The sequence below is a fragment of the Girardinichthys multiradiatus genome, chromosome 23 (assembly GCF_021462225.1).
Source record: "Girardinichthys multiradiatus isolate DD_20200921_A chromosome 23, DD_fGirMul_XY1, whole genome shotgun sequence".
In the NCBI taxonomy this organism is placed as follows: domain Eukaryota; kingdom Metazoa; phylum Chordata; class Actinopteri; order Cyprinodontiformes; family Goodeidae; genus Girardinichthys; species Girardinichthys multiradiatus.
In genome coordinates this window covers 51,091,468-51,118,369 of record NC_061815.1, presented here as the reverse complement: position 1 = coordinate 51,118,369, position 26,902 = coordinate 51,091,468, and the positions used below count along the sequence as shown (strand labels likewise).

Sequence of the window (26,902 nt, the reverse complement as noted above, 5' to 3'; positions counted from 1 at the left end):
TAGAGTACAAAACAACAGCATACAGATGTTGCAAATGCACCTTTTTATTATATATGTGTATATTGTATATCGTAAATTTGTATATTCTGTAATGCAAAAACAAAACCAAAGAGCAAAGTGGACCGGAGTCAAATTCCTTGTTTGTATGTACGAACTTGGCAATAAAGCTGATTCTGATTTCGATCATCTTGAACCGGTCCATTCTCCTTCTGCCTGTTGCGGCAACAACGCTCAACGGATCATTTCACGTCTCTGAAAATTCTCTGTAAACGTGAGAAATAGTTGTGCAGGAAAATCCCAGTAGATCAGCAGTTTCTGAAATACTCAGACCAACCTGTCTAGCACCAACAGTCGGACCAGTCCCCTTTTTTCTGCTTTCTGATGCGCAGTTTGAACTTCACCAAGTCGTCTTCAACACGTCCAGATGCTGCCGTATGATTGGCTGAGGTCAACAAGCAGCTGAACTGTATACCTAATAAAGTGGCCATTGAGTGTATCTTCTCTGCTTCAGACACTCTTAGGTTCACTAAAGGTCCTCCTCACTGCTCTGAACATCTCCTCACGTTAGGAGCTCTCTGAAGACCTCAGATGATGCATGAATAACTTTCATCTGACTGAAGGGAAAATCTTAGCATTTAAGAACTTTTACGATTTTTCTTAGAATGACGTCACTAGGAGCTAGTTTTAGTCTCAGGATTCTGTGGGAATACGGACCCAGATCCTCTGTAGCTCCAGGCTGAGATACATCAGAGATTTAAGGTGGTCTCTCTCCATAAACACACGAAATGTTTAGTTTAGTCTGAAATCGCTCCTGTGCGGTGAGCAGAACCTTCAGCTAAAGAACGATTCTGTTCCGATTCAGCTCATCCGGTTAAAACATCGACTCACCTTACAGAACCAGAGACCCTGCGTCTTTATAGAAACATCACACTGCACCCATAAAGAAAAGTTTTATTAAAGAATACATTTCTAACAGTCAGTTTGTCTTTATTGCTCAGATGCAGTTTGATCAGAAACTCAGCAGATCTTAAAGGTCACAGTGAGGTCGGGTTGTCCCTGCAGCTGCTGGAGATCACAGTTCAGTTTTAGAGTTAATGCTGGTGAGCTGTGATTGGCTCATCTTGGGGAGAAGGCGGAGCTCAGCATCAGCTGCTTCACATTAAGCGCTGATGAAGATTTATTTGTTGCCATGGAGACAGCAGGAAGTTACTTCATGGGAGAGAAAGGACATGGGAACATGAGCTGGTTTTTCTGAGAGTCCAAATGGACGACACTGCTCCTGACTGAGAGAAAGACACAGCACGCACAGATCAACCAATCAGCTCTAACTTCAGGGAAGACCCAACCAATAAGCAAGCAGTTGACACCTGAGTGATGTCACAGAGTGGAGGTGGAGTCTTACCTGCTGCAACCACTCTGGCATCAGTGTGAGCCTTGTGTCGAAATTCAGCACGATGGTCGGCGCTCTCGAACCACCAGAGGACGTGAACTGAGATACCAGAACGTCGTGGTTAAAGACAGCTGCATCACTGAGGAATCCAGAATCTAGAACTCTACATGCAGAACATCTGCTGAATCCACCAACATCTAGAACTTAAATCCACATCATTAGGATATTGGAAACTTATCTCTGAACATTTTCAGTCTAAGCGGGCTACACGTAGAAGACCTGACCAACAGAGATTGGAGATAATCAGTCTTATTTTCCTGAATTCAGCAACCTAGGCGGCATCTTCAGGAGAACCGGATCTGCAGGTAACCTTATCAGAATCAATTATCAGGTACAAACCAACCAGAAGAAGGTCAGTCATCTATTCTAATAAACTGCACTGTTCTCCAGGTCCATCTCCACCCATCAGTCTGTGGAACCTCAGATAAATTAGCTTCTGTTTAGTAATGAGCTGCAATAAAAGGAACAGTCATTGCAAAACAATCTGCTGCTGCAGTTTATTCTTTCATGAACTTTAACTAGAAACTGTTGAAGCTCCTGAACTGAAACCCTTTTATTTTAATAATGTCACTCTGTTGTTCTCATACCTCGGTTCAGAAGTCCAAACTCACTGTGGAATGCTCCCAGCAGCTTCCCGTACCCCGGAAAATCATGAGATAACATAGATGCCTGAAAGGCGCTTCCCCAAACCGCTGGACCCCCTGGACGCATCTGGAAGGACGCCAACTCATAGACACCTTAAAAACAGACCCGTCAGAACCCCATTAAAGCCCAGTGTTAGAGATAACCTCCTCTTAGATCAATACAAACCCACAACAGGTAAAATCATTATTGAAAACTTTACTATTTTTTTCAGCAAACAGGTTTCTAATATTTCTCCGGACAAACATTTCACACCAGATGTTGTTAATAACCCAAATAATCCACACAGAAATCAAACGAGCGGAACGGTGCAGAGAAGAAGCATTGAACACATGAAGAAAAGGATGCTGAAAAAGCCAAGAAAGCAGCTGAAATCCGTCAGGATTTAGAAAATATCCCTGCTGCTCATATCAGCTGATTTATATTAACTGATGGCCTAGAAGAAGGCTTTTCATGACCAAAGTATTGCACAGAGTGGTCCGACTGGTAAAAGCACCAAAAGGTCTTCCTGTTGTAAATCATACTAATAGCAATGGTTCCAGCTGCATTTCTAGACCTCTCAATGTTCCAGTGAGCGCCACTGCACCCATAATCCAGAAGTACATCATTTCACCATAAAACAGCCATGGCCAGGCGCTCCTCGTAAGATTTCTGACAAAGGAGTCAAAAGAAAGAATCTAAAGGGCTGTTCAAGAACCAAGGAGAACTCAGAGAGCTCCAGAAAGACCTGGAAATAGTAGCTACAGCTTTCCATGATAACAATAAGTGATCCACTCATCCACAATGGTCTCAATGCACACTCACTGCACAAGACTCCACTGTTGAACAGACAGCCTGTTGGAACTTGTTTAAAGTTTGAGAAATACTGGGAGGACATAAACTGGTCGGATGAGTCCAAAGCTGAACTCTTTGGATGTCACTGAATTCACCATGTTTGGAGGAAGAACAGTTCTGCACATCGGCCCAAAACTACCATGCCAAAAGTGAGGTTTGCTGGTAGGAACAACATGGTGTAGGCCGTCTTACAGCATATGGTTCTGGCAGACTTCAAATGACCAAAGGAAGGATGGATGGAGAAATGGACTGGGACATTCTGGATGAGAATCTGAAGGTGAAACAAGTTTGGATTTCCAAGTACAATAGTCCCAAACAAACAGCCAAGAAAAGAAAGTAAAACTACTAGAATCCAACTGAAAATCTATGGAAAGACCTGAAGGTCAGAAAGCATAGAAAGGACCTCCAGAAGCTTCATGATCTGAAGACAGTTTGAGTGGATGAATGGGTCAGAATCTCACCTGAGCAATGAATCAGACTAGTTTCTCCACACAGGAGACCTCTTGAAGGTGTCATGACCAAGAAAAGAGTTTTCTAAAACATATTTAATAAATCTCTGAATGTTCAAGACAACCTCAGTTGAGACGTTGTGTGAAATAAACATAAAAACAGCTGAAGCTCCACCACCCGGGCCAAGGTGAAACCAGCTGGCACCTTCCTGGAGAAACATCTGGTCGGCCAAATGTTGTGCAGAGATTCTCCATCCACTGAGCTAAGAGGAACAGCACAGACAGAACCACAAACCCTGTTTATCTCATAACCCTGTCCTGTCTGACCATTCCTTAATAACCTTTGAGTTTAATTTAACCGAGTACTCCACACCTGAAAGAAAATTGCATTATAGTAGATCATTATCAGGCGATGCTGTAACAACCTTTAAAGAATCTGTTCCACTTTTAATTTCCTCATTATCACAGAAAAACACAGTGGAGGGCAATAATTTAGTTTCTTCCCCTTCACATATTGATTCTCTTGTTCATAGTGTTTCTTCATCATTGCGTGATGCATTAGACGATGCAGCCCCCTTGAAAAAGAAGGTAATCATTAATAGAAGGCTAGCTCCTTGGTTTAATTCAGAGCTGCATACTTTAAAGCACAATGTTAGAAAATTGGAGAGAAAATGACGCTCTACACACCTAGAGGATTCCTACTTAATCTGGAAAAATAACCTACTGTTGTATAAAAAGACACTTCACCAAGCTAGAACAGCTTATTTCTCATCAATACTTGTATGTTAGACCCAATCCCAACCAAATTATTTAAGGAAGTGTTCCCTCTGATTACCAGCCCCATTTTAGATATGATTAATCTATCTTTAGTAAATGGATCAGAACCACAAGCTTTTAAGTTAGCTGTAATTAAACCTTTACTTAAGAAACCTTCTCTTGATCGAGATGATTTAATAAATTACAGACCTATATCCAATCTTCCATTCTTATCTAAAATTCTTGAGAAAATAGTTGCTAATCAAATGTGTGAACATTTATACAGCAATGACCAGTTTGAAGAGTTTCAGTCAGGTTTCAGAGCTCATCATAGCACTGAAACAGCTCTGCTGAAAGTCACTAATGATATTCTTATGGCCTCAGATAATGGACTTGTATCTGTTCTGGTTCTGTTAGATCTCAGTGCTGCATTTGATCCAGTCGACCATAATATTCTCTTAGAAAGGCTGGAATATGCTGTAGGGATCAGGGGAACAGCGCTAGGCTGGTTTAAATCTTATCTGTCTGACAGATTCCAGTTTGTTCATGTAAATGATAAATCATCTTTAAACTCCAGGGTTAATTGTGGAGTACCACAGGGTTCAGTACTTGGGCCAATTCTCTTTACTATATATATGCTTCCAATAGGTCAAATTATTAGGCAGCATAGGATAAATTTTCACTGTTACGCTGATGATACTCAGCTTTACTTATCCATAAATCCTGATGAGCCCAACCAGTTAGATAGTCTACAAGCACGTCTTGAAGATATAAAAATTTGGATGACTTAAAATTTTCTGCTTCTAAATTCAGACAAGACAGAAGTTGTCGTCTTTGGATCAGAATCTTTAAAAAAGAAACTGCTTAGTCAATCACTTAACCTGGATGGCATTAAATTGACCTCCGGTAATAAAGTAAAAAACCTTGGTGTTAACTTTGACTAGGACATGTCATTTAAATCCCATATTAAACAGGTTTCTAGGATTTCCTTCTTTCATCTCCAGAACATTGCCAAAATTAGAAATATCTTGTCCAGGAGTGACGCTGAAAAACTAGTCCATGCATTTGTTACTTCAAGGCTGGACTATTGTAATTCTTTACTATCAGGATGTCCACAAAATGCAGTTAAAAGCCTTCAGCTGATTCAAAATGCTGCAGCAAGAGTTCTGATGAAAATTAAAAAGAGAGATCATATTTCTCCTATTTTAGCTTCCCTTCATTGGCTCCCTGTTAAATCCAGAATAGAATTTAAAATTCTCCTCCTCACATATAAAGCCCTTAATGATCTAGCTCCATCATACATCAGAGATCTGATTGGTCCATATGTTCCTAACAGAGCACTTTGTTCTCAGACTGCAGGTTTACTGGTGGTTCCTAGAGTCTCTAGAAGTAGAATGGGAGGCAGATCCTTTAGTTATCAGGCTCCTCTCCTGTGGAACCAGCTCCCAGTTTTAGTCCGTGAGGCAGACACCCTGTCTACTTTTAAGGCTAGGCTTAAAACTTTCCTTTTTTATAAAGCTTATAGTTAGAGCGGCTTAGGTTATCCTGAGCTATCTCTGTAGTTATGCTGCTATAGGCTTAGGCTGCTGGAGGACATAATGACCACTTTCACCCTCTTCGCTACATTCTCACACTACTCTCTAATTTTGCATTATTTGCTGTTATTTCAGCTTTTAACTTTATGTTCTCTCTTTTCTCTTCCTAGAAGCTACACCTGGCCTGACTCTGTGTCTACCTGTGACACCTTTCTGGAGAGGGGAATCGTCCAAGCTTCTGCTGGCAACAACTTAATGCTCACCTTCTACAGATGATCCACATAGCCCTGTCTTTCAGTGTTTAACCCTTTCTCTCTCCTAGACATGGCTACTGACTGAGCTTCTACTGTGACTAACTCTATGTGCTCTCTTTCAGACTCTAACCTTGAAAACTGGCTCAGAGTTTATCTGTTCTTTCTCTCTAGATGAAACAACTAAAGGAGCTACATCCATTAACATTTACTTTTCCTTCCCATAGAAAGTACTCCTGGATCAGTGCTTCTTTGTTCTCTTTGTGTCTCTGCTCTGTTCTCTCAAACCTCCAGTCGGTCGTGGCAGATGGCCGCTCACACTGAGCCTGGTTCTGGTTCTGCTGGAGCTTTCTTCCTGCTAAAAGGGAGTTTTTCCTCTCCACTGTCGCTACATGCATGCTCAGTATGAGGGATTGCTGCAAAGTCAACACCAGTGACTGTCCACTGTCTCTACAGGTCCTTCTCAAAATATTAGCATATTGTGATAAAGTTCATTATTTTCCATAATGTAATGATGAAAATTTAACATTCATATATTTTAGATTCATTGCACACTAACTGAAATATTTCAGGTCTTTTATTGTCTTAATATGGATGATTTTGGCATACAGCTCATGAAAACCCAAAATTCCTATCTCACAAAATTAGCATATTTCATCCGACCAATAAAAGAAAAGTGTTTTTAATACAAAAAACGTCAACCTTCAAATAATCATGTACAGTTATGCACTCAATACTTGGTCGGGAATCCTTTTGCAGAAATGACTGCTTCAATGCGGCGTGGCATGGAGGCAATCAGCCTGTGGCACTGCTGAGGTCTTATGGAGGCCCAGGATGCTTCGATAGCGGCCTTTAGCTCATCCAGAGTGTTGGGTCTTGAGTCTCTCAACGTTCTCTTCACAATATCCCACAGATTCTCTATGGGGTTCAGGTCAGGAGAGTTGGCAGGCCAATTGAGCACAGTGATACCATGGTCAGTAAACCATTTACCAGTGGTTTTGGCACTGTGAGCAGGTGCCAGGTCGTGCTGAAAAATGAAATGTTCATCTCCATAAAGCTTTTCAGCAGATGGAAGCATGAAGTGCTCCAAAATCTCCTGATAGCTAGCTGCATTGACCCTGCCCTTGATAAAACACAGTGGACCAACACCAGCAGCTGACACGGCACCCCAGACCATCACTGACTGTGGGTACTTGACACTGGACTTCTGGCATTTTGGCATTTCCTTCTCCCCAGTCTTCCTCCAGACTCTGGCACCTTGATTTCCGAATGACATGCAGAATTTGCTTTCATCTGAAAAAAGTACTTTGGACCACTGAGCAACAGTCCAGTGCTGCTTCTCTGTAGCCCAGGTCAGGTGCTTCTGCCGCTGTTTCTGGTTCAAAAGTGGCTTGACCTGGGGAATGCAGCACCTGTAGCCCATTTCCTGCACACGCCTGTGCACGGTGGCTCTGGATGTTTCTACTCCAGACTCAGTCCACTGCTTCCGCAGGTCCCCCAAGGTCTGGAATCGGCCCTTCTCCACAATCTTCCTCAGGGTCTGATCACCTCTTCTCGTTGTGCAGCGTTTTCTGCCACACTTTTTCCTTCCCACAGACTTCCCACTGAGGTGCCTTGATACAGCACTCTGGGAACAGCCTATTCGTTCAGAAATGTCTTTCTGTGTCTTACCCTCTTGCTTGAGGGTGTCAATAGTGGCCTTCTGGACAGCAGTCAGGTCGGCAGTCTTACCCATGATTGGGGTTTTGAGTGATGAACCAGGCTGGGAGTTTTAAAGGCCTCAGGAATCTTTTGCAGGTGTTTAGAGTTAACTCGTTGATTCAGATGATTAGGTTCATAGCTCGTTTAGAGACCCTTTTAATGATATGCTAATTTTGTGAGATAGGAATTTTGGGTTTTCATGAGCTGTATGCCAAAATCATCCGTATTAAGACAATAAAAGACCTGAAATATTTTAGTTAGTGTGCAATGAATCTAAAATATATGAATGTTAAATTTTCATCATTACATTATGGAAAATAATGAACTTTATCACAATATGCTAATATTTTGAGAAGGACCTGTACATGCTCATCCAGGAGGAGTGAATGCTGCAAGTCACTGACTGGATGCAATCTGCTGGGTTTCCTTAGATAGAAAAACTTTTTATCCAATTTGAATAAATAACTAAATCTGACTGAACTGTTCAATGGTTACGATTAATTACAATGTATGAACCTGACTGTTGTGAAGAACCTTGAGACGACATGTGTTGTTAATTGGCGTTATATAAATAAACTGAATTGAATTGAAATTGAATTTATTTAGAGATGAGGTGACACAAGACCCAGGGTTGACAGAACCTGCTGGTACACTTAATGGTCATTCAGGGTTACCGCTTTTCTACGTACTGATGCTACTCAAGCACCATTATCCATATCCACACCACACCCATCAGAACACCCCCCCACCCAAATTAGAGTCATCCCCTAGGGTGACCCCCGGTCAGATCCAGGAACTGTGAAGTAACTGCCACTGTAAGGGGGCGGGGCTTACCACCCTGCTGCGGCGGGCTCTTTAGGCGGCTCCACGGCACCAGGTAGTTGACCTCGTTATGCTGTGATGTCAGCATGGGTAAGGCCTTTGAGATGTACTCTGAGATCCAGGAGGGGTCCTGAGCCAGGGCTGCCCGTACAGCTGCCCGCTGGGAGTAACTGTCTAGGGGGAGAGGAGGGTGAGGACAGCCAGTTAGACATTCATCATTAAGAGGAGCTGAGGCTTCTTTTTGGTATTCACAAACAAAAAACCCAAACCTCATGATTTCATGTTTTACCAAATTCTCATGATCTTTAACCAGAACCGGCGCTTTGTGATCCAAAGACATTTGACTAGTAATCAGGAGGTCTGCATCATAAACATAGGCGGACAGGAAGTCTCCTCACCGTACTTCCATACATGGAAGACCTGGTTCAGGCCGCCATACTCCACACTCCAGTAGCCAATCAGCTCAGAGTGTTTGGTGCGCAGGTGGATCTTCTCATTAGTCAGTTTGAGGAATGCAGCGTTCTGATCCGGCCGGATGCTGTAGGTCCGGAACTCATAGAAGGTTCTCTGTTCCTGCTGGGGTCCAGTGGACAGGCAGGCACTCGGCTACAGAGAGAAGGACAGAGGTCTCACTCTGACAGAAAAACAGGAGATGTGTGGATTTCTGGTGCATCCCCTGATCCACAGCTACGCCTGTGGGGTTGAACCGGCACCCAGTCCCCCACCTGTTGACATAAATTTACCACCACCCTTAATGCAGTTTATATATTTAGATTTGACCTTGATGGACTGAGGACTTGTCTGGGTTGGAGCCCATCTCTCGTCTAATGACAGCTTGAGTTAGGCACCAGGCCTCCCATGACACTACAAGGAAAAGCAGGTATAGACGATGGATAAAAGGAACATTTTTCAATGTTTTTCCCCTAATTCAAATTGGATTCCGAATGTTTGATTGGATTGATTATATATTTCCTTATATAAACAGGATCTGTTGTCTTGTAGTTTCTTTAGATGATGTTTGCTGTCAACTGACACTAAATAGATAGATTTTATTTAAGTGAGAACATTTTTCATCCTGTAATGGTGGATTTATACTGGAGTGTGTGCAGTCGACTGTTCCAACTGCATGAGGAAAACTGGTTCTTCTTGCAGATCAGTTTAAAGCTGGCCTGTTGAACTGCATTGTGGGAATCTGATAAACCTGGCTGATAACTGCATCCCACTGAGCTAGCATAGCTTGACTCATGGCCCCCCATTGTGGTCAGCAGCTGTATGGGTATGGTCAGTGCACAGCTCCTCATTATGTCCGGCTGCAGATCAGTTCTTGGAGAAACGTAAAACAGATTATCAGCCAGTTCTCATCTTGGCCCAAAAAAGGTACCCGAGTCACTTTGTACTGCACCATCTGCAGTATCTTCTAGTAAAACAAATAATAAATACATAAAACCACAAATAACAACACAGCGTTTATTGCTAAGGTATATTCTGCCTCTTTTTGAGCATGAATCACTGTGCAAGTTTTCATCCATCCATCCAGCCGTCGTCTGTTCCACTTATCCTTGCAGAGTTGTTGGAGGTGACTGCTGCCTGTCTCCAGGGGTCACTAGACAGGTCACCAGTCCATCACAGGGAGGCAAACATGGATACAATAAATGTTCATTTTGTGTCCAAGAATACTTTTCACAGCATTAACAATTTCCCAGAACACTCTCTAGGGGTCGCCTGCGAGTAAATAAGGGCTGTGAAGCTGCATACATTTCCACCCTCAGTTCGGCGCTGACAAAACCCCAGTTCCAGTGAAGTTGGGTCACTGTGTAAAACAGAATAAAACCAGAATCCAATGATCTGCTAATCCTGTTCAACCTTTATGCACCTGAATCCACCACAAAGAAAATATATTTAATATTCAAACTGATCGACTTTATTGTTTTATTGCAAATATTCCCTCGTGTTGAATTTGATGCAACACGTTCCATCAAAGCTGGACCGGGTCATGTTCACCACTGGGTTTCGTCACCTTTTCTTCTAACACTCAGTCAGCGTTTGAGAACTGAGGAACTAATTGCTGCAGCTTTGTAGATGAAACTATGTCCCATTGATGCTTGAGGAACAACTTCAGTTGCTCAACAGTCCAGGGTCTCTGTTGTCATACTCTGATCTTCATAGTGCTCCACACATTTTAAATAGGAGGCAGGTCTGGACTGCAGGCGGGCCAGTCTAGAACCAGAACTCTTTTACTACGAAGCCACGCTGTTGGAATACCTGCAGAATGTGGTTTAGCGTTGTCTTGCTGAAATAAGCAGGATGTCCCTGAAGAAGACTCTGCTTGAACCTTTCAGCATCAATCAGATGTGCCAGTTACCCATGATGCCGTGGGCACGAACACACCCCCATATCATCACAGATGCTGGATGTTGTACTTTGCTCTAATAACAGAGCTCGGTCCAGAGAAGCCGGCGCTGTTCTGGGTGTTGTTGGTAACCTGTCCACCTGTGGAATGACCCAGACAGCATTCCTTAACGTTCCCAGTCTGTTGTTGCCCTGTCCCAGCTTTGTGGGAACGTGTTGCAAACATCAAATTCAGAATGACTGAATATTTGTAAAAAACATTAAATATCTTGTCTTTGATTCAGTTTCATGAAGGTTGAACAGGATTAGCAGATCATTGGATTCTGGTTTTGTGTTTTACACACCGTCCCAACTTCATTGGAATTAAGGTTGTCCATCTGAACCATTGTACAGAAAAGGACACAGGCAGCCTCTGTGCATGAGGTGCTTCATGCTAATCCCACAGATGGAGGGTCAACTCAGGTAGGGGCCCCTGTGAGACAAGAGAAAGCGTCTCTCGTCACCGAGGCAATCAGCTGACTTGGATCCAACTGAAAATCTATGGAAAGACCTGAAGGTCAGAAAGCATAGAAAGGATCTCCAGAAGCTTCATGATCTGAAGACAGTTTGAGTGGATGAATGGGTCAGAATCTCACCTGAGCAATGAATCAGACTAGTTTCTCCACACAGGAGACCTCTTGAAGGTGTCATGACCAAGAAAAGAGTTTTCTAAAACATATTTAATAAATCTCTGAATGTTCAAGACAACCTTAGTTGAGACGTTGTGTGAAATAAACATAAAAACAGCTGAAGCTTCACCACCCGGGCCAAGGTGAAACCAGCTGGCACCTTCCTGGAGAAACATCTGGTCGGCCAAATGTTGTGCAGAGATTCTCTGCGTGTCTCTTGTCACGGAGAACCATCAGTTGTCATGGAAACGGCCCCTCGGTCCGTGTAACAACCTGTTCAGGTTCCAACATCTCAGGGCCTTGCTGCCCTCTGCTGGATCTGGGAGTCCACTGCAGCTCAGTGAGACGTGACAATGCACCTTGACCCACACTGCGTGGGGTGGGTGTGTGGGATTAACGTTCTTTACTAACGGTTTAACAACCTGCCCCCCTTCCTCAGGAGCACCGTCTGTTTGTAGAACAGCTGAAGGCCATGAGGCGTTCAGGAGCCTCACCTTCTCCTTCAATGGACCCCAGCTGCCAGTTCATCCTAAACTTCCCATTCTAACCTTTATACTCAATCAGCCATCATTGACCCAAACAACCGAACCGAACAACCAGAACTTCCTCTGGTGAGACATATGACTTTGAATAATGAAAGTGTGTGTGTCCCGTGTTGCTTCGCTGCAGAAAAGTCGTGAGTTCGACTCTTTTCTGTCGATGTTTGTTAGGTTGGGTCTGAACCAGGTATAAATTCTGGTTCAGATGTTAGGTTGCAGGTGGACTCACCTGTGCAGCAGAAGCAGTTCTGAGCAGGGCGGCTGCAGGCCTCAAAGAACCGAACAGCTTCAACATGTTGACTGAGCAGAACCTGGAGAGACCCTCAGAACATGGGCAGATCGTCTGGAAAACAGGAGGTCTCACTCTGAGAGGAGGATGTGCTTCTTCTTCATCTTCTTCTTTTGTTTTTTTTATTGGAGGATGGCAAACCAATTTACGGTTACGCCACCTACTGTACAAGCATGTGTAACATCACGCAGTTCTTTAAATCATGTCTCTAACCCTTTTAAAAATGTGAACAGCCACCCTGATGTTTTTAATCCCTGTTCCAGCTCCTTCTATGCAAAGTAACCCCACTAATTTAAATTTAAATTAAATTTAATTTAAATCTGTGCCATCCTTCCCTAGTTTTATCAAATAACTTCCCCCTTTCTTGACAATATATTGGACAGTGACTAATGTGAAGAGTTTAACTCTTAGATTAAATTAGAAGAAATAAATTAATTCAAATCTATCTCATAGATGTCGGTATTACATTTGCTATAACGGTCCATGATGACTTCTGTTTGACTCATGTTTTTTTTTTTTATTGCCATTACGGCCAAATGAGCTGGTTAACATTACAATTCATACACAACTAATATACCTTTAATAAAGTTCAGTAAATGTGGGGCATGTAGGCTAAGTTGTATTTTCTACTTCTGTGTGTGTAAAAATGATGATGTGATCAGAGTATTTTAATTTCTAAATACAGTGCCTTGCAAAAGTATTCAGCCCCCTTGAACTGGTCAACCTCTTGCCACAGAGTGGGGCGTGTAATATTATTCAGCCCCCTTGCGTTAATACTTTGTAGCTCCATCCTTTGCTGTAATTACAGCTGCAAGTCTCTTGGGGTTTGTTTCTATCAGTTTTCACATCAAGAGACTGAAATTCTTGCTCATTCTTCCTTTTAAAACAGCTGGAGCTCAGTGAGGTTGGATGGAGAGCGTTCGTGAACATCAGTCTTCAGCTCTCTCCACAGATTCTCGATTGGATTCAGGTCTGGACTTTGACTAGGCCATTCCAACACCTGGATACATTTATTTGTGAACCATTCCATTGTAGATTTGGCTTTATGTTTTGGATCATTGTCTTGTTGGAAGATAAATCTCCGTCCCAGTCTCAGGTCTCTTACAGACTCCAACAGGTTTTCTTCCAGAATGGTTCTGTATTTGGACCCATCCATCTTCTCATCAATTTTGACCATCTTCTCTGTCCCTGCTGACTAAAAGCAGGCCCAAACCATGATGCTGCCACCACCATTTGAATTTTATATCTTTATGTTTGAAGCCTGAAATGTGGCAAGAGGTTGAAAAGTTCAAGGGGGCTGAATACTTTCACAAGACACTGTGGCAGACATCACTTCTCAGGACTTGTAATCTCATTAATTTTTATTCTCTAAGAATAATTTCTGTCATATATCACACTGGCTACATGCAGAAGTATAGATGATTCTTCTTATGATCATATTCTCTGCTGTTGGTTTCATTTTGACTATAAAGATTTTATAACTAATTTTCTGGGTATAGTTGATTTACGCTGTAGAAATTTCACTGGTTACTGAAGATAACTCATTTAGTTTGACCTACCTGGTAAATTTGGCTTTGCTACATCATACGGTTATTTGGTGCAGAAGATATTTTGTGATAAAAGTACAGAATGATATAGTCAAGACAAACACATACTCAGTGTGTAAAAAGAAAGAAATTTGACTCAGGAAGTTCAGGTTGTGAATCAGTAATCTAACTTTAAATCAGTCTATGATCATTTTGTTGCTTTATTAATCTTAAGAATTTTGTCAAATGCATTCTTGTTTTGAGTTTTTTTTCCTGGGTGGTCATTTCCCTTCAACCCACAGGACAGTTTGTTTTGGGTGTACTTAGTAATAAATATAAATTATGTTCATGTTGTGCCTGTAATAAATCTCACACTACAAAGGCAGCCAAAAGCTCCATGTGTCGCACAAGGTGCCGTTTTTTTCCACTTGAGGACCTGCCCCCAAAATGTCTGTGCACGCCACTGTGCATGGGTGTTGCATGTTCTCCCCGTGCATGTGTGGGTTCTCCCTGGGTTCCTCCCACAGTCCAAAACATGACTGTTAGGTTAACTGGTATCTCTCAAATGCCTTTAGGTGGGACAGGTGTGAATCCTGTGTGTCTCAGTGTTGTCCTGCGATGGACTGGAGACCTGTTCAGGGTAACCCCACCTTTCGCCCGCTGGAGATAGACACCAGCTTCCCTGCAACGCTGTAGGGAAGAAGCAGGTATAGAAAGTGGATGGATGGAGGGACGGACGGACGGATGGATGGAATAGGAAGCATCTGTTAGTCTTTGGCAATATGGGGTTCCATTTGTGTCAAAATTAAGTACATGTAATATGTGCAGATGCTGTTGGTCTATGTTGTTGCTATGTGTCTTTGGTTGATGTCTATTGTCTTGATGTTTTTGCAACGTATTGTTGCTGCATGGATATGTCTATGTTGCATATGTGTTTGATGCATATGTTGCACATAGGTGTTGCATATGTGTATGTCTGTAGCTGCTGCTGTGGTTATTACTCACTGCAATCTTGCCAATTCATTTCCAGTTAACTAGAGTACACCTTGCATTTGTTTTATGACTCTGTTGCCCCCTGTTGTTAGTTGATGTAGTTGTTTGCACATCTGTAACTTCTGTGATTGGTCAATGTCATTGCTCTCTGCTGTTGGTTTATGTCTTTGGTCAGAGTTGTTGTTGTCTGTTCCCCTCGTCAATAATAACTGTTAAAGTACGCCATGTCTGATCTATGTATTTAGATATTACAAAAATATCGGTTTTTCAAAATCAGTGGTTTCAAAATCTTTATATTTTGCCCTCGCTATATTTACTTCAGGCATTAAATAGGGCAGCACAGCGAGAAGATGGCGTCCTGGCGCAAATAGCCTCGGGATAATGATGGAGGGTCATTTTATAGAATGCATCCAGTAGCAGTAATAACTTCAATTAAATATTGATCCACACTGGGTTTCCTTCGGGCTCGGGCCCATAATTAAAGTCTGCTGATCGGGCTCGGTTCGGACTTTTTACGCCCGCGGGCCCGGCCCGGGTTGGGTCGAGCTGGATTCACTGAGCTCAATCTATACTCCTGAGTACTGCTAATGTGGGCACACATTTATACACATTAACTAGAACTCCATGGTGTTATTTAAAAGTTTTAGGCCTATAAAATGACCCTCCATCATTATCCCGAGGCTATTTGCGCCAGGACGCCATCTTCTCGCTGTGCTGCCCTATTTAATGCCTGAAGTAAATATAGCGAGGGCAAAATATAAAGATTTTGAAACCACTGATTTTGAAAAACTGATATTTTTGTAATATCTAAATACATAGATCAGACATGGCGTACTTTAACAGTTATTAATGACGAGGGGAACAGGCAACAACAACACTGACCAAAGACATGAACCAACAGCATCTACACATATTACATGTACTTCATTTTGACACAAATGGAACCCCATAGACAAAACATCCTGTATGCAACATATGGTAATCAGTTTGGCTAACTTATTAGAATGTTCTGATTACCTAACAATTGTCCCTGATAAATAAATGAGTTATTAGATAAAATCTGAAAACTGAACAACTAAAACATTTTAAATACTAAACCTAAAGATTCAGGAACTTTTCCCGCGGACTGATCACTTCTGTCATCCTGCTGCATCAAACTCTTCGCCTCTTGATTAAATAATAGTAATAATATATATATTAAAACTATTATTATTGGTACGTTTAAATGACCTGATCGACAATATTAGCGCATGCGTCTTTTCATTAAAAAACAAACGTTTATTCCGCTTTGCGTCTTTAATGCAGGTTGGTGACGTCACATCCGTTAAGGAAGTGAAGGAGCGCGGAGGACGGAGCAGCCGTAGGTCAGCATGCTGAGGACGCTGCAGGTGTGTTTACGCCGTCAGGTGTGGAGGAGCGTCCATTCCGCGGCGGCAGGTGAGAGGTCATGGCGCGCCACCGCGGGAGCGGCACGACGCACGGTGAGGAGGTCCGGAGTCCGGAGCTGTACCGTGGACCCGAACCTGGAGGAGCAGTTTGTGTTCTTGGACTGTCCAGGTGAGCAGCTCCAGAACCGCTTGAAGAGAGGATTGCTTTATAACGGAACATGGGAGGTTCTAGGACCCGATCTTTAGGGCGGCGGGGGACCTGCTGACTTTGGGTTTGGGTCAGAACAGGGCTGCTCGGCTTGGTTTAAATGAGCCAGTTCCGCGGCGGCAATGGCAGAAATGGTCAGTCAGTCATTTTCTACCACTTATTCCATAGTGGGTCACGGGGAAGCTGGTGCCTATCTCCAGCAGTCTATGGGTGAGAGGCAGGTTCACCCTGGACAAGTCACCAGTTCATCACAGGGCAACACACAAACAACCATGCACACACTCATTCATACACCTAAGGACAGTTTAGAGAGACCAATTAACCTAACAGGCATGTCTTTGGACTGTGGGAGGAAGCCGGAGTACCTGGTGAGAACCCACGCATGCACGGGGAGAACATGCAAACTCCATGCAGAAAGACCCCCGGCTGGGAATCGAACCCAGGACATTCTTGCTGCAAGGCAACAGTGCTACCAACTGCACCACCGTGCAGCCCTTACCACAGATTTATCCCTCAAGATTACACAGCAGACTCGGCTGGGAGAAGGTTCTGGTTCAGTTCTACAACAATATCCAAGTTTTGAACATCTCCCAGAGCTCTGTTCAATCCGTCATCTGAACATGGAGAGGATGGACCACCTGGAGACCTACCAAGACATGGACGTCCACCTAAACTGACGAGAGAGCATTAATCAGAGAAGCAGCCAGGAGGACCATGGTAACTCTGGAGGAGCTGCAGAGATGGAAAGATGAAAACCTGTTGGCTGCAGAAGACCTGAGACTGGGGTGGAGGTTCACCTTCAAGCAGGAGAACCACCATAAACATACAGCCAGTGGGAGAATGCCCTAGTCAAAGTTCAGACCTAAACCCAACTGAGAATCAGTGGCAAGACTTAAAAACTGATGTTCCCAGATGTTCTCCATTCAATCTGACTGAGCTTGATCTGTTTAACAAACAAGGAACAAAGTATTCAGATGTTCAAAGATGGTGGAGACAAACCCCAGAAGACCTGGAGCCAGAGGAGGTTCTACTGAGTTCTGACTGGGCGGATGCGTACCACACTTTGCAGATTTTTATTTGTTGAAAAATGTTGAAAAAACCTTGAATAATTTTCCTTCCAAATTACAATATAAGATGATTTTGTCACATGAAATTTTGATTTCACAAAAGCTTGTGTTTGGACCGGGCCAGAAAATGAAGAAGTTCAGGAGGAGGTTCTGTAAAGTTTGATCCTTTCTTTGACTGCAGCTCCTCTCAGTCTGAAGCTTGATCATCTGAAACACTGAATCATTCTGATTGGACAGAATCAGGAAGATCTGCAGACTGTCCTCCAGGAATCAGGACTTAGTTGGAACTGGTGAATCTTTATCTCAGAGGTTCTACTAGTGGGTCTACGTTGGACTTGTTCTGTTGGATAATTCTGATTTATTTATTTTTTTCTCATCTGATCCAGGTCTGGAGGAGGACCCTAATGAGGAGGAGCAGGTCCTTCGCCAGCTGTGTATCTCCTCAGCTCCTGGATTAGGTCCTGACACTCAGGTATCTTCTCAGAAACACATGAGGTCTCTGGAGCGTCAACTCCAGGTATTGAAAGGCAGAGTTCTGCAGAATTCTGGGCCAGACTCCTTCATAGAGTTCCAGGATATGGACTTCCCACTGGATGAGAGCATCATAAAGTCCAAGAAGAAGAAGAAGAGGGCTGAGCCTAAAGGCGAGCACAGGGTCTTTGGGACCCCGGATGCAGATGCTCCGGTCAGCGACACCAGCTGCTCAGGATGTGGCGCCGTTCTGCACTGCACCGCCACCGACGTCCCTGGGTATCTGCCCAGTGAGAAGTTCAAGGTTCTGCTGGAGGAAGGGAAACTGGGTGAAGCCACCTGCCAGCGCTGCCACCTCATCACCTACCACCACAAGGCCCTGAACCTGCAGGTGACCCGAGATCAGTACCGGGACGTAGTGCGGCAGATCCGGAACCACAAGGCCCTGGTACTGCTCATTGCAGACTTGGTGGATCTGCCTGACTCCATCATCCCGGACCTGACTGACCTGGTGGGAACCAACAAACATGTGGTGGTCTTAGGTAACAAGCTGGACCTGCTGCCTGGAGACTCCCCAAACTACCTGCAGCGCATCAAGCGGCGCCTGGCCCAGTACTGCCAGGATGCTGGCTTTGGACCTCAGGTCACCGACCTCCACCTGATCAGCGCCAAGACTGGCTATGGCATTGAGGCACTGATCTCCAGCCTGCAGCGCTCCTGGAAGTACAAAGGCGACGTGTTCCTGGTGGGCAGCGCCAACGCCGGGAAGTCCACGCTGTTCAACGCGCTGCTCGAGTCCGATTACTGCAAGTCCAGAGCCACCGAAGTCCTGCAGAAGGCTACCATCTCCCCGTGGCCAGGTCAGTAACACATTTAAGGGTTTTCTCTGTTGTTATATTGGAGGGGCGCTCCCCATCCAACCCCCTAGAAGGTCAGATTAATAATTATATCTAATATGGCTGCAACCATGAGAAACGGTCAAAGCCAAACATCATGAGTTGTTTAAAACAGATACGAAGAACATTTCAGCCTCAGTGGTTAGCGCTATACATCACCTGCAGTTCACTAATATGACTGCAGAGGGCAACCTAGCATCAACTGTCTGGTGCGCATCATCACCGCAGCTGTGTCATGGCCCACCCTATCCCATGATTCATTGTGGGTTGAATCAATAGCAGAGGAGGGGAAAAGGTCCCTGCTGCAGCTGGCCAGATGGGGAGGGGTCTGATACTGGGCGGGTCAGAGGTCCGACTCCTCCCTCCAACTGTTGTGATTGGATAGTCCTCCTTCCCTTCAAACATCTGCTTTGAATCCTTTAGTGAAGTTAATTTTAGGGAAGACATTTTCTCCCCTACCAACTTGGTGAATGTGATGAAATGTTAACCCTATGCCCTGTGTTGTTGTCACTGTGGTGCGTTCAGGGACCACTCTAAACCTGCTGAAGTTCCCCATCAACAATCCGACTCCATACCGGATGTTCCGACGTCGGGAGCGCCTGAAGGAGGCTCTGCAGCAGACGGAGGAGGAGCTGCCGGTCGACGAACTGCGGAGGCTGCATCGGCTCGGCCGACGCGCATACTTAGTGGGTAAGGTGGTGGGGGGTTGGGGGCGGAGCCAAGTGTGTCTCTAATCACATGCTCACCTGTGCAGGTCGGGTTGGACAAACAGTCCGGTCTGACGGATCCAGAAGTGATGAGATCCAGTTTGATCCGGACAGTTTGGCGTTCGGAGAAAACAAAGACGGAGATTCAACGAAGAAAGGTTTGATCTGATGGCATGAGTTCTAAACAGAACCTCTTGAAGGATCCAGTTTGGAGATGTGAGGAGCTTTTTCAGGTTCTGAGTCCAGTCTCCTCCCTCAGCTCCTGATAGGTCACATGATGAGCTGAGCCACACCGAGCTGAAAGACGCCCACTGGCTATACGACACGCCCGGAATCATGAAGCAGCGCGACGTGAGATCATCTTCATCATCATGTTCTCACAAATTTTTCAAATGTTTATTTTTCAAATCTCAACAACTTCAGATATTAAAGTATAGATTTTTGATTTTTATTCAAAAATGTTTCAAAAATTCCAAACAAATTTAAAGTTTGAACTTTTGGGATATATTCTGATCATTTTGAAACTGAAACATTTTAAATTATAATAAAATAAATGTGATTTTTAAAAACTCCAAAATTTTTTAAAACTTGTTTCATTTTTTACTTTTTAAAATCAAATTTAAATTCTATAAAACCTTTTGAAATTTTAAACTTTTCAGATTTTTATATTTAAAGTATTTTTGTATTCTGCCTTTTTAAAAGTGAAACGATATTGTTTTATAAAACCATAACCCTTTCTTCTGCTTCTCCCGTTTTCTTCTCCTCAACCCCACTCTGGACTCTCTGCAGATCGTCCACCTGCTGCAGGAACAGGAGGTCCGGTTGGTGATTCCGACCCAGGCCATCGTCCCACGGACCTTCGTGTTGAAGCCTGGAATGAGTCTGTTTGTGGGAGCTATGGCTCGGATTGACTTCCTGCAGGTAAGATGGTGAAAATCACAGCTGACAAAAACTGATGGTTGGCTGTGATTCAGTGGGAACTTCAACGGTTCTTCTGGGTCCTTCTGAATCAGTTGGAATAATCCTGGGCTCCAGATGGGATTATAGGACAATAATAAATCACTGAACAGTGTGTTTGAGACCATCAGGATGGATGGATGGATGGATGATGGATGGATGGATGGATGGATGATGGGTGGATGGATGGATGGATGATGGGTGGATGGATGATGGATGGATGGATGGATGGATGGATGATGGGTGGATGGATGATGGATGGATGGATGGATGATGGATGGATGGATGGATGGATGGATGGATGGATGATGGGTGGATGGATGGATAGATGGGTGGATGGATGGATGGATGGATGATGGGTGGATGGATGGATGGATGATGGGTGGATGGATGATGGATGGATGGATGATGGATGGATGATGGGTGGATGGATGGATGGATGATGGATGATGGGTGGATGGATGGATGGATGATGGGTGGATGGATGATGGATGGATGGATGATGGATGGATGATGGGTGGATGGATGGATGGATGATGGGTGGATGGATGATGGATGGATGGATGATGGATGGATGGATGGATGGATGGATGATGGGTGGATGGATGATGGATGGATGGATGGATGATGGATGGATGGATGGATGGATGATGGGTGGATGGATGGATAGATGGGTGGATGGATGGATGGATGGATGATGGGTGGATGGATGGATGGATGATGGGTGGATGGATGATGGATGGATGGATGATGGATGGATGATGGGTGGATGGATGGATGGATGGATGGATGATGGGTGGATGGATGGATAGATGATGGGTGGATGGATGATGGATGGATGGATGATGGATGGATGATGGGTGGATGGATGGATGGATGATGGGTGGATGGATGATGGATGGATGGATGATGGATGGATGGATGATGGGTGGATGGATGGATGGATGATGGGTGGATGGATGATGGATGGATGGATGATGGATGGATGGATGGATGGATGGATGATGGGTGGATGGATGATGGATGGATGGATGGATGATGGATGATGGGTGGATGGATGATGGATGGATGGATGATGGATGGATGATGGGTGGATGGATGGATGGATGATGGGTGGATGGATGATGGATGGATGGATGATGGATGGATGGATGATGGGTGGATGGATGGATGGATGGATGATGGGTGGATGGATGGATGGATGATGGGTGGATGGATGGATGGATGATGGATGGATGGGTGGATGATGGATGGATGGGTGGATGATGGATGGATAGATAGATAGATGGATGGATGATGGATGGATGGATAGATGGATGGATGGATGGATGGGTGGATGATGGATGGATGGATGGATGATGGATGGATAGATAGATAGATGGATGGATGATGGGTGGATGGATGGATGGATAGATGGATGGATGGATGGATGGGTGGATGATGGATGGATGGATGGATGATGGGTGGATGGATAGATGGATGGATGATGGATGGATGGAGGATGGATAGATGGGTGGATGGATGATGGGTGGATGGATGGATAGATGGGTGGATGGATGGATGGATGGATGATGGGTGGATGGATGGATGATGGGTGGATGGATGATGGATGGATGGATGGATGGATGATGGATGGATGGATGGATGGATGATGGATGGATGGGTGGATGATGGATGGATGGGTGGATGATGGATGGATAGATAGATGGATGGATGATGGATGGATGGATGGATGGATGGATGGATGGATGGATGGATGGATGATGGATGGATGGATGGATGGGTGGATGGATGGATGATGGGTGGATGGATAGATGGATGGATGGATGGGTGGATGGATGGATGGATGGATAGATGGGTGGATGGATGGATGGATGGATGATGGGTGGATGGATGGATGATGGGTGGATGGATGATGGATGGATGGATGGATGATGGATGGATGGATGGATGGATGATGGGTGGATGGATGGATGGATGATGGGTGGATGGATGGTTGATGGATGGATGGATGATGGATGGATGGGTGGATGATGGATGGATGGATGATGGATGGATGGGTGGATGATGGATGGATGGATGGATGGATGGATGGATGGATGATGGATGGATGGGTGGATGATGGATGGATGGATGATGGATGGGTGGATGATGGATGGATGGATGGATGGATGATGGATGGATGATGGATGGGTGGATGATGGATGGATAGATAGATAGATAGATAGATGGATGGATGATGGATGGATAGATGGATGGATGGATGGATGGGTGGATGATGGATGGATGGATAGATGGGTGGATGGATGGATGGATGGATGATGGGTGGATGGATGGATGATGGGTGGATGGATGATGGATGGATGGATGGATGATGGATGGATGGATGGATGGATGGATGATGGGTGGATGGATGGATGGATAGATGGATGGATGGATGGATGGGTGGATGGATGGATGATGGGTGGATGGATAGATGGATGGATGGATGGGTGGATGGATGGATGGATAGATGGATGGATGGATGGATGGGTGGATGGATGGATGATGGGTGGATGGATGGATGGATGGATAGATGGGTGGATGGATGGATGGATGGATGATGGGTGGATGGATGGATGATGGGTGGATGGATGGGTGGATGGATGGATGGATGGGTGGATGGATGGATGGATGGATAGATGGGTGGATGGATGGATGGATGGATGATGGGTGGATGGATGGATGATGGGTGGATGGATGATGGATGGATGGATGGATGATGGATGGATGGATGGATGGATGATGGGTGGATGGATGGATGGATGATGGGTGGATGGATGGTTGATGGATGGATGGATGATGGATGGATGGGTGGATGATGGATGGATGGATAGATAGATGGATGGATGATGGGTGGATGGATGGATGGATAGATGGATGGATGGATGGATGGGTGGATGGATGGATGATGGGTGGATGGATAGATGGATGGATGGATGGGTGGATGGATGGATGGATGGATAGATGGGTGGATGGATGGATGGATGGATGATGGGTGGATGGATGGATGATGGGTGGATGGATGATGGATGGATGGATGGATGATGGATGGATGGATGGATGGATGATGGGTGGATGGATGGATGGATGATGGGTGGATGGATGGTTGATGGATGGATGGATGATGGATGGATGGGTGGATGATGGATGGATGGATGATGGATGGATGGGTGGATGATGGATGGATGGATGGATGGATGGATGATGGATGGATGGGTGGATGATGGATGGATGGATGATGGATGGGTGGATGATGGATGGATGGATGGATGGATGATGGATGGATGATGGATGGGTGGATGATGGATGGATAGATAGATAGATAGATAGATGGATGGATGATGGATGGATAGATGGATGGATGGATGGATGGATGGATGGATGATGGGTGGATGATGGATGGATAGATAGATAGATGGATGGATGATGGGTGGATGATGGATGGATAGATAGATAGATGGATGGATGATGGGTGGATGGATGGATGGATAGATAGATAGATGGATGGATGATGGGTGGATGATGGATGGATGGATGGATGATGGGTGGATGATGGATGGATAGATAGATAGATGGATGGATGATGGGTGGATGGATGGATGGATAGATGGATGGATGGATGGATGGGTGGATGATGGATGGATGGATGGATGATGGGTGGATGGATGGATGGATAGATGGATGGATGGATGGATGGGTGGATGATGGGTGGATGGATGGATGGATGATGGATGGATGATGGATGGATGGATGGATGATGGATGGATGATGGATGGATGGATGGATGGATGGATGATGGATGGATGGATGATGGATAGATGATGTATGGATGGATGATGGATGGATGGATAGATGGATGGATGATGGATGGATGGATGATGGATGGATGGATGATGGATAGATGGATGATGGATGGATGGATGATGGATGGATGGATGGATGGATGGATGGATGGATGATGGATGGATGATGGATGGATGATGGATGGATGGATAGATGGATGATGGATGGATGGATGATGGATGGATGGATGGATGGATGATGGATGGATGATGGATGATGGATAGATGATGTATGGATGGATGATGGATGATGGATAGATGATGTATGGATGGATGGATGGATGGGTGGATGGATGGATGATGGGTGGATGGATAGATGGATGGATGGATGGGTGGATGGATGGATGGATGGATAGATGGGTGGATGGATGGATGGATGGATGATGGGTGGATGGATGGATGATGGGTGGATGGATGGATGGATGGATGGATGATGGATGGATGGATGGATGGATGATGGGTGGATGGATGGATGGATGATGGGTGGATGGATGGTTGATGGATGGATGGATGATGGATGGATGGGTGGATGATGGATGGATGGATGATGGATGGATGGGTGGATGATGGATGGATGGATGGATGGATGGATGATGGATGGATGATGGATGGATAGATAGATAGATGGATGGATGATGGGTGGATGGATGGATGGATAGATGGATGGATGATGGGTGGATGATGGATGGATGGATGATGGATGGGTGGATGATGGATGGATGGATGGATGGATGATGGATGGATGATGGATGGGTGGATGATGGATGGATAGATAGATAGATAGATAGATGGATGGATGATGGATGGATGATGGATGGATGGATGGATGGATGGATGGATGATGGGTGGATGATGGATGGATAGATAGATAGATGGATGGATGATGGGTGGATGATGGATGGATAGATAGATAGATGGATGGATGATGGGTGGATGGATGGATGGATAGATAGATAGATGGATGGATGATGGGTGGATGATGGATGGATGGATGGATGATGGGTGGATGATGGATGGATAGATAGATAGATGGATGGATGATGGGTGGATGGATGGATGGATAGATGGATGGATGGATGGATGGGTGGATGATGGATGGATGGATGGATGATGGGTGGATGGATGGATGGATAGATGGATGGATGGATGGATGGGTGGATGATGGGTGGATGGATGGATGGATGATGGATGGATGATGGATGGATGGATGGATGATGGATAGATGATGTATGGATGGATGATGGATGGATGGATGGATGGATGGATGATGGATGGATGGATGATGGATAGATGATGTATGGATGGATGATGGATGGATGGATAGATGGATGGATGATGGATGGATGGATGATGGATGGATGGATGATGGATAGATGGATGATGGATGGATGGATGATGGATGGATGGATGGATGGATGGATGGATGGATGATGGATGGATGATGGATGGATGATGGATGGATGGATGATGGATAGATGGATGATGGATGGATGGATGATGGATGGATGGATGGATGGATGATGGATGGATGGATGGATGATGGATGGATGGATGGATGATGGATAGATGGATGGATGATGGGTGGATGGATGGATGGATAGATGGATGATGGGTGGATGGATGGATGGATGATGGATGGATGGATGATGGATGGATGACCGAACTTGTTAATTGATGGATGATGTCTGCAGGGGCCGAAGTCCTGCTGGTTTACAGTCTTGGCCTCCAGTCATGTCCCAGTTCACGTGACCAGTTTGGACAGAGCTGACAGCATCTATAAGAGACATGCAGGCCACGCCCTGCTGGGGGTGAGTCACATGACTGCAGTCCGACTTGGCGCTACGTCAGTCGACTGCTGCGTTATAACCCTGTTGTTTTTGCGTTGTGTTCAGGTACCTCTAGGAGGGTCGGAGAGGATGGAGCAGTTTCCTGTGCTGGTTCCTCAGGACTTCAGTTTGGAGGGTCGAGGTTACCTGGAGGCTGCTGCTGACATCACGCTGTCATCAGCAGGTAGGGCTCTCACCTGCAGGTGCAAGGCTTGGCCGATTCAACTGACTGAGCCTGTCTCACCTGGTTGTTTTAGCCGTTGAACCACTCTTTGTTGTGTCTCACCTATGCACAGGTTGGGTTGCCGTGACGGCAGCCGCAGGTAAACAGGTGCAGCTGAGTGTTCACGGACCAGCGGCGGCAGGTTTTGGGCTGCGGATGACGGCGCTGCTTCCTCACATTGTGTCTCTGAAAGGAGAGCGAGTCCGTAAATCTGCCGCCTACAAACCGCTGAGACCTGCAGGACTGATAGATGGACTGTCGGCCGCCGCCACTCAGAGACTGCAGGTCAAGAAGAAGAAGTAAGCTGAGACACACCTGTATAGGTGGATGAAGCTTCGACCTCAGGGATGAGTTGTGTGTGTGACTGTGTCCTTTCAGACATTCATCACCTGTCTTTGTTACCATGGTAATTTATGCTGATGAAGCCTCGATGAGGCTGAGTGTGTTTAATAAAAATGAGACTGAAACAGA

General features: G+C 44.9%; 2 protein-coding genes across 3 annotated transcripts; one reads left to right on the top strand and one right to left on the bottom strand.

Annotated features, from left to right (window-relative positions):
- Window positions 1-935: 935 nt before the first annotated feature.
- On the bottom strand, window positions 936-12,383 carry nipsnap3a (nipsnap homolog 3A (C. elegans)). Its single transcript, XM_047354298.1, has 6 exons — window positions 12,226-12,383; window positions 8,839-9,046; window positions 8,453-8,614; window positions 2,038-2,187; window positions 1,403-1,489; window positions 936-1,283 (listed from the first exon to the last, which is right to left on the bottom strand). Exons 1-6 carry the CDS (start codon window positions 12,289-12,291, stop codon window positions 1,207-1,209), a joined length of 750 nt encoding a protein of 249 aa, XP_047210254.1. The 5' UTR covers window positions 12,292-12,383; the 3' UTR covers window positions 936-1,206.
- noa1 (nitric oxide associated 1) lies at window positions 11,936-26,902 on the top strand. Of its 2 annotated transcripts, XM_047354293.1 has the most exons (10): window positions 11,936-12,068; window positions 16,110-16,361; window positions 17,854-18,798; window positions 19,360-19,524; window positions 19,589-19,699; window positions 19,801-19,892; window positions 20,331-20,462; window positions 26,074-26,190; window positions 26,275-26,392; window positions 26,505-26,902. In XM_047354293.1, the coding sequence occupies exons 2-10, from the start codon at window positions 16,175-16,177 to the stop codon at window positions 26,732-26,734; spliced, it is 2,097 nt and encodes a 698-aa protein (XP_047210249.1). In that variant the 5' UTR covers window positions 11,936-12,068; window positions 16,110-16,174; the 3' UTR covers window positions 26,735-26,902. The 2 variants fall into 2 exon arrangements, with proteins under 2 accessions (XP_047210249.1, XP_047210250.1); XM_047354294.1 differs by lacking the exon at window positions 11,936-12,068 and having other exon boundaries at window positions 16,107-16,361.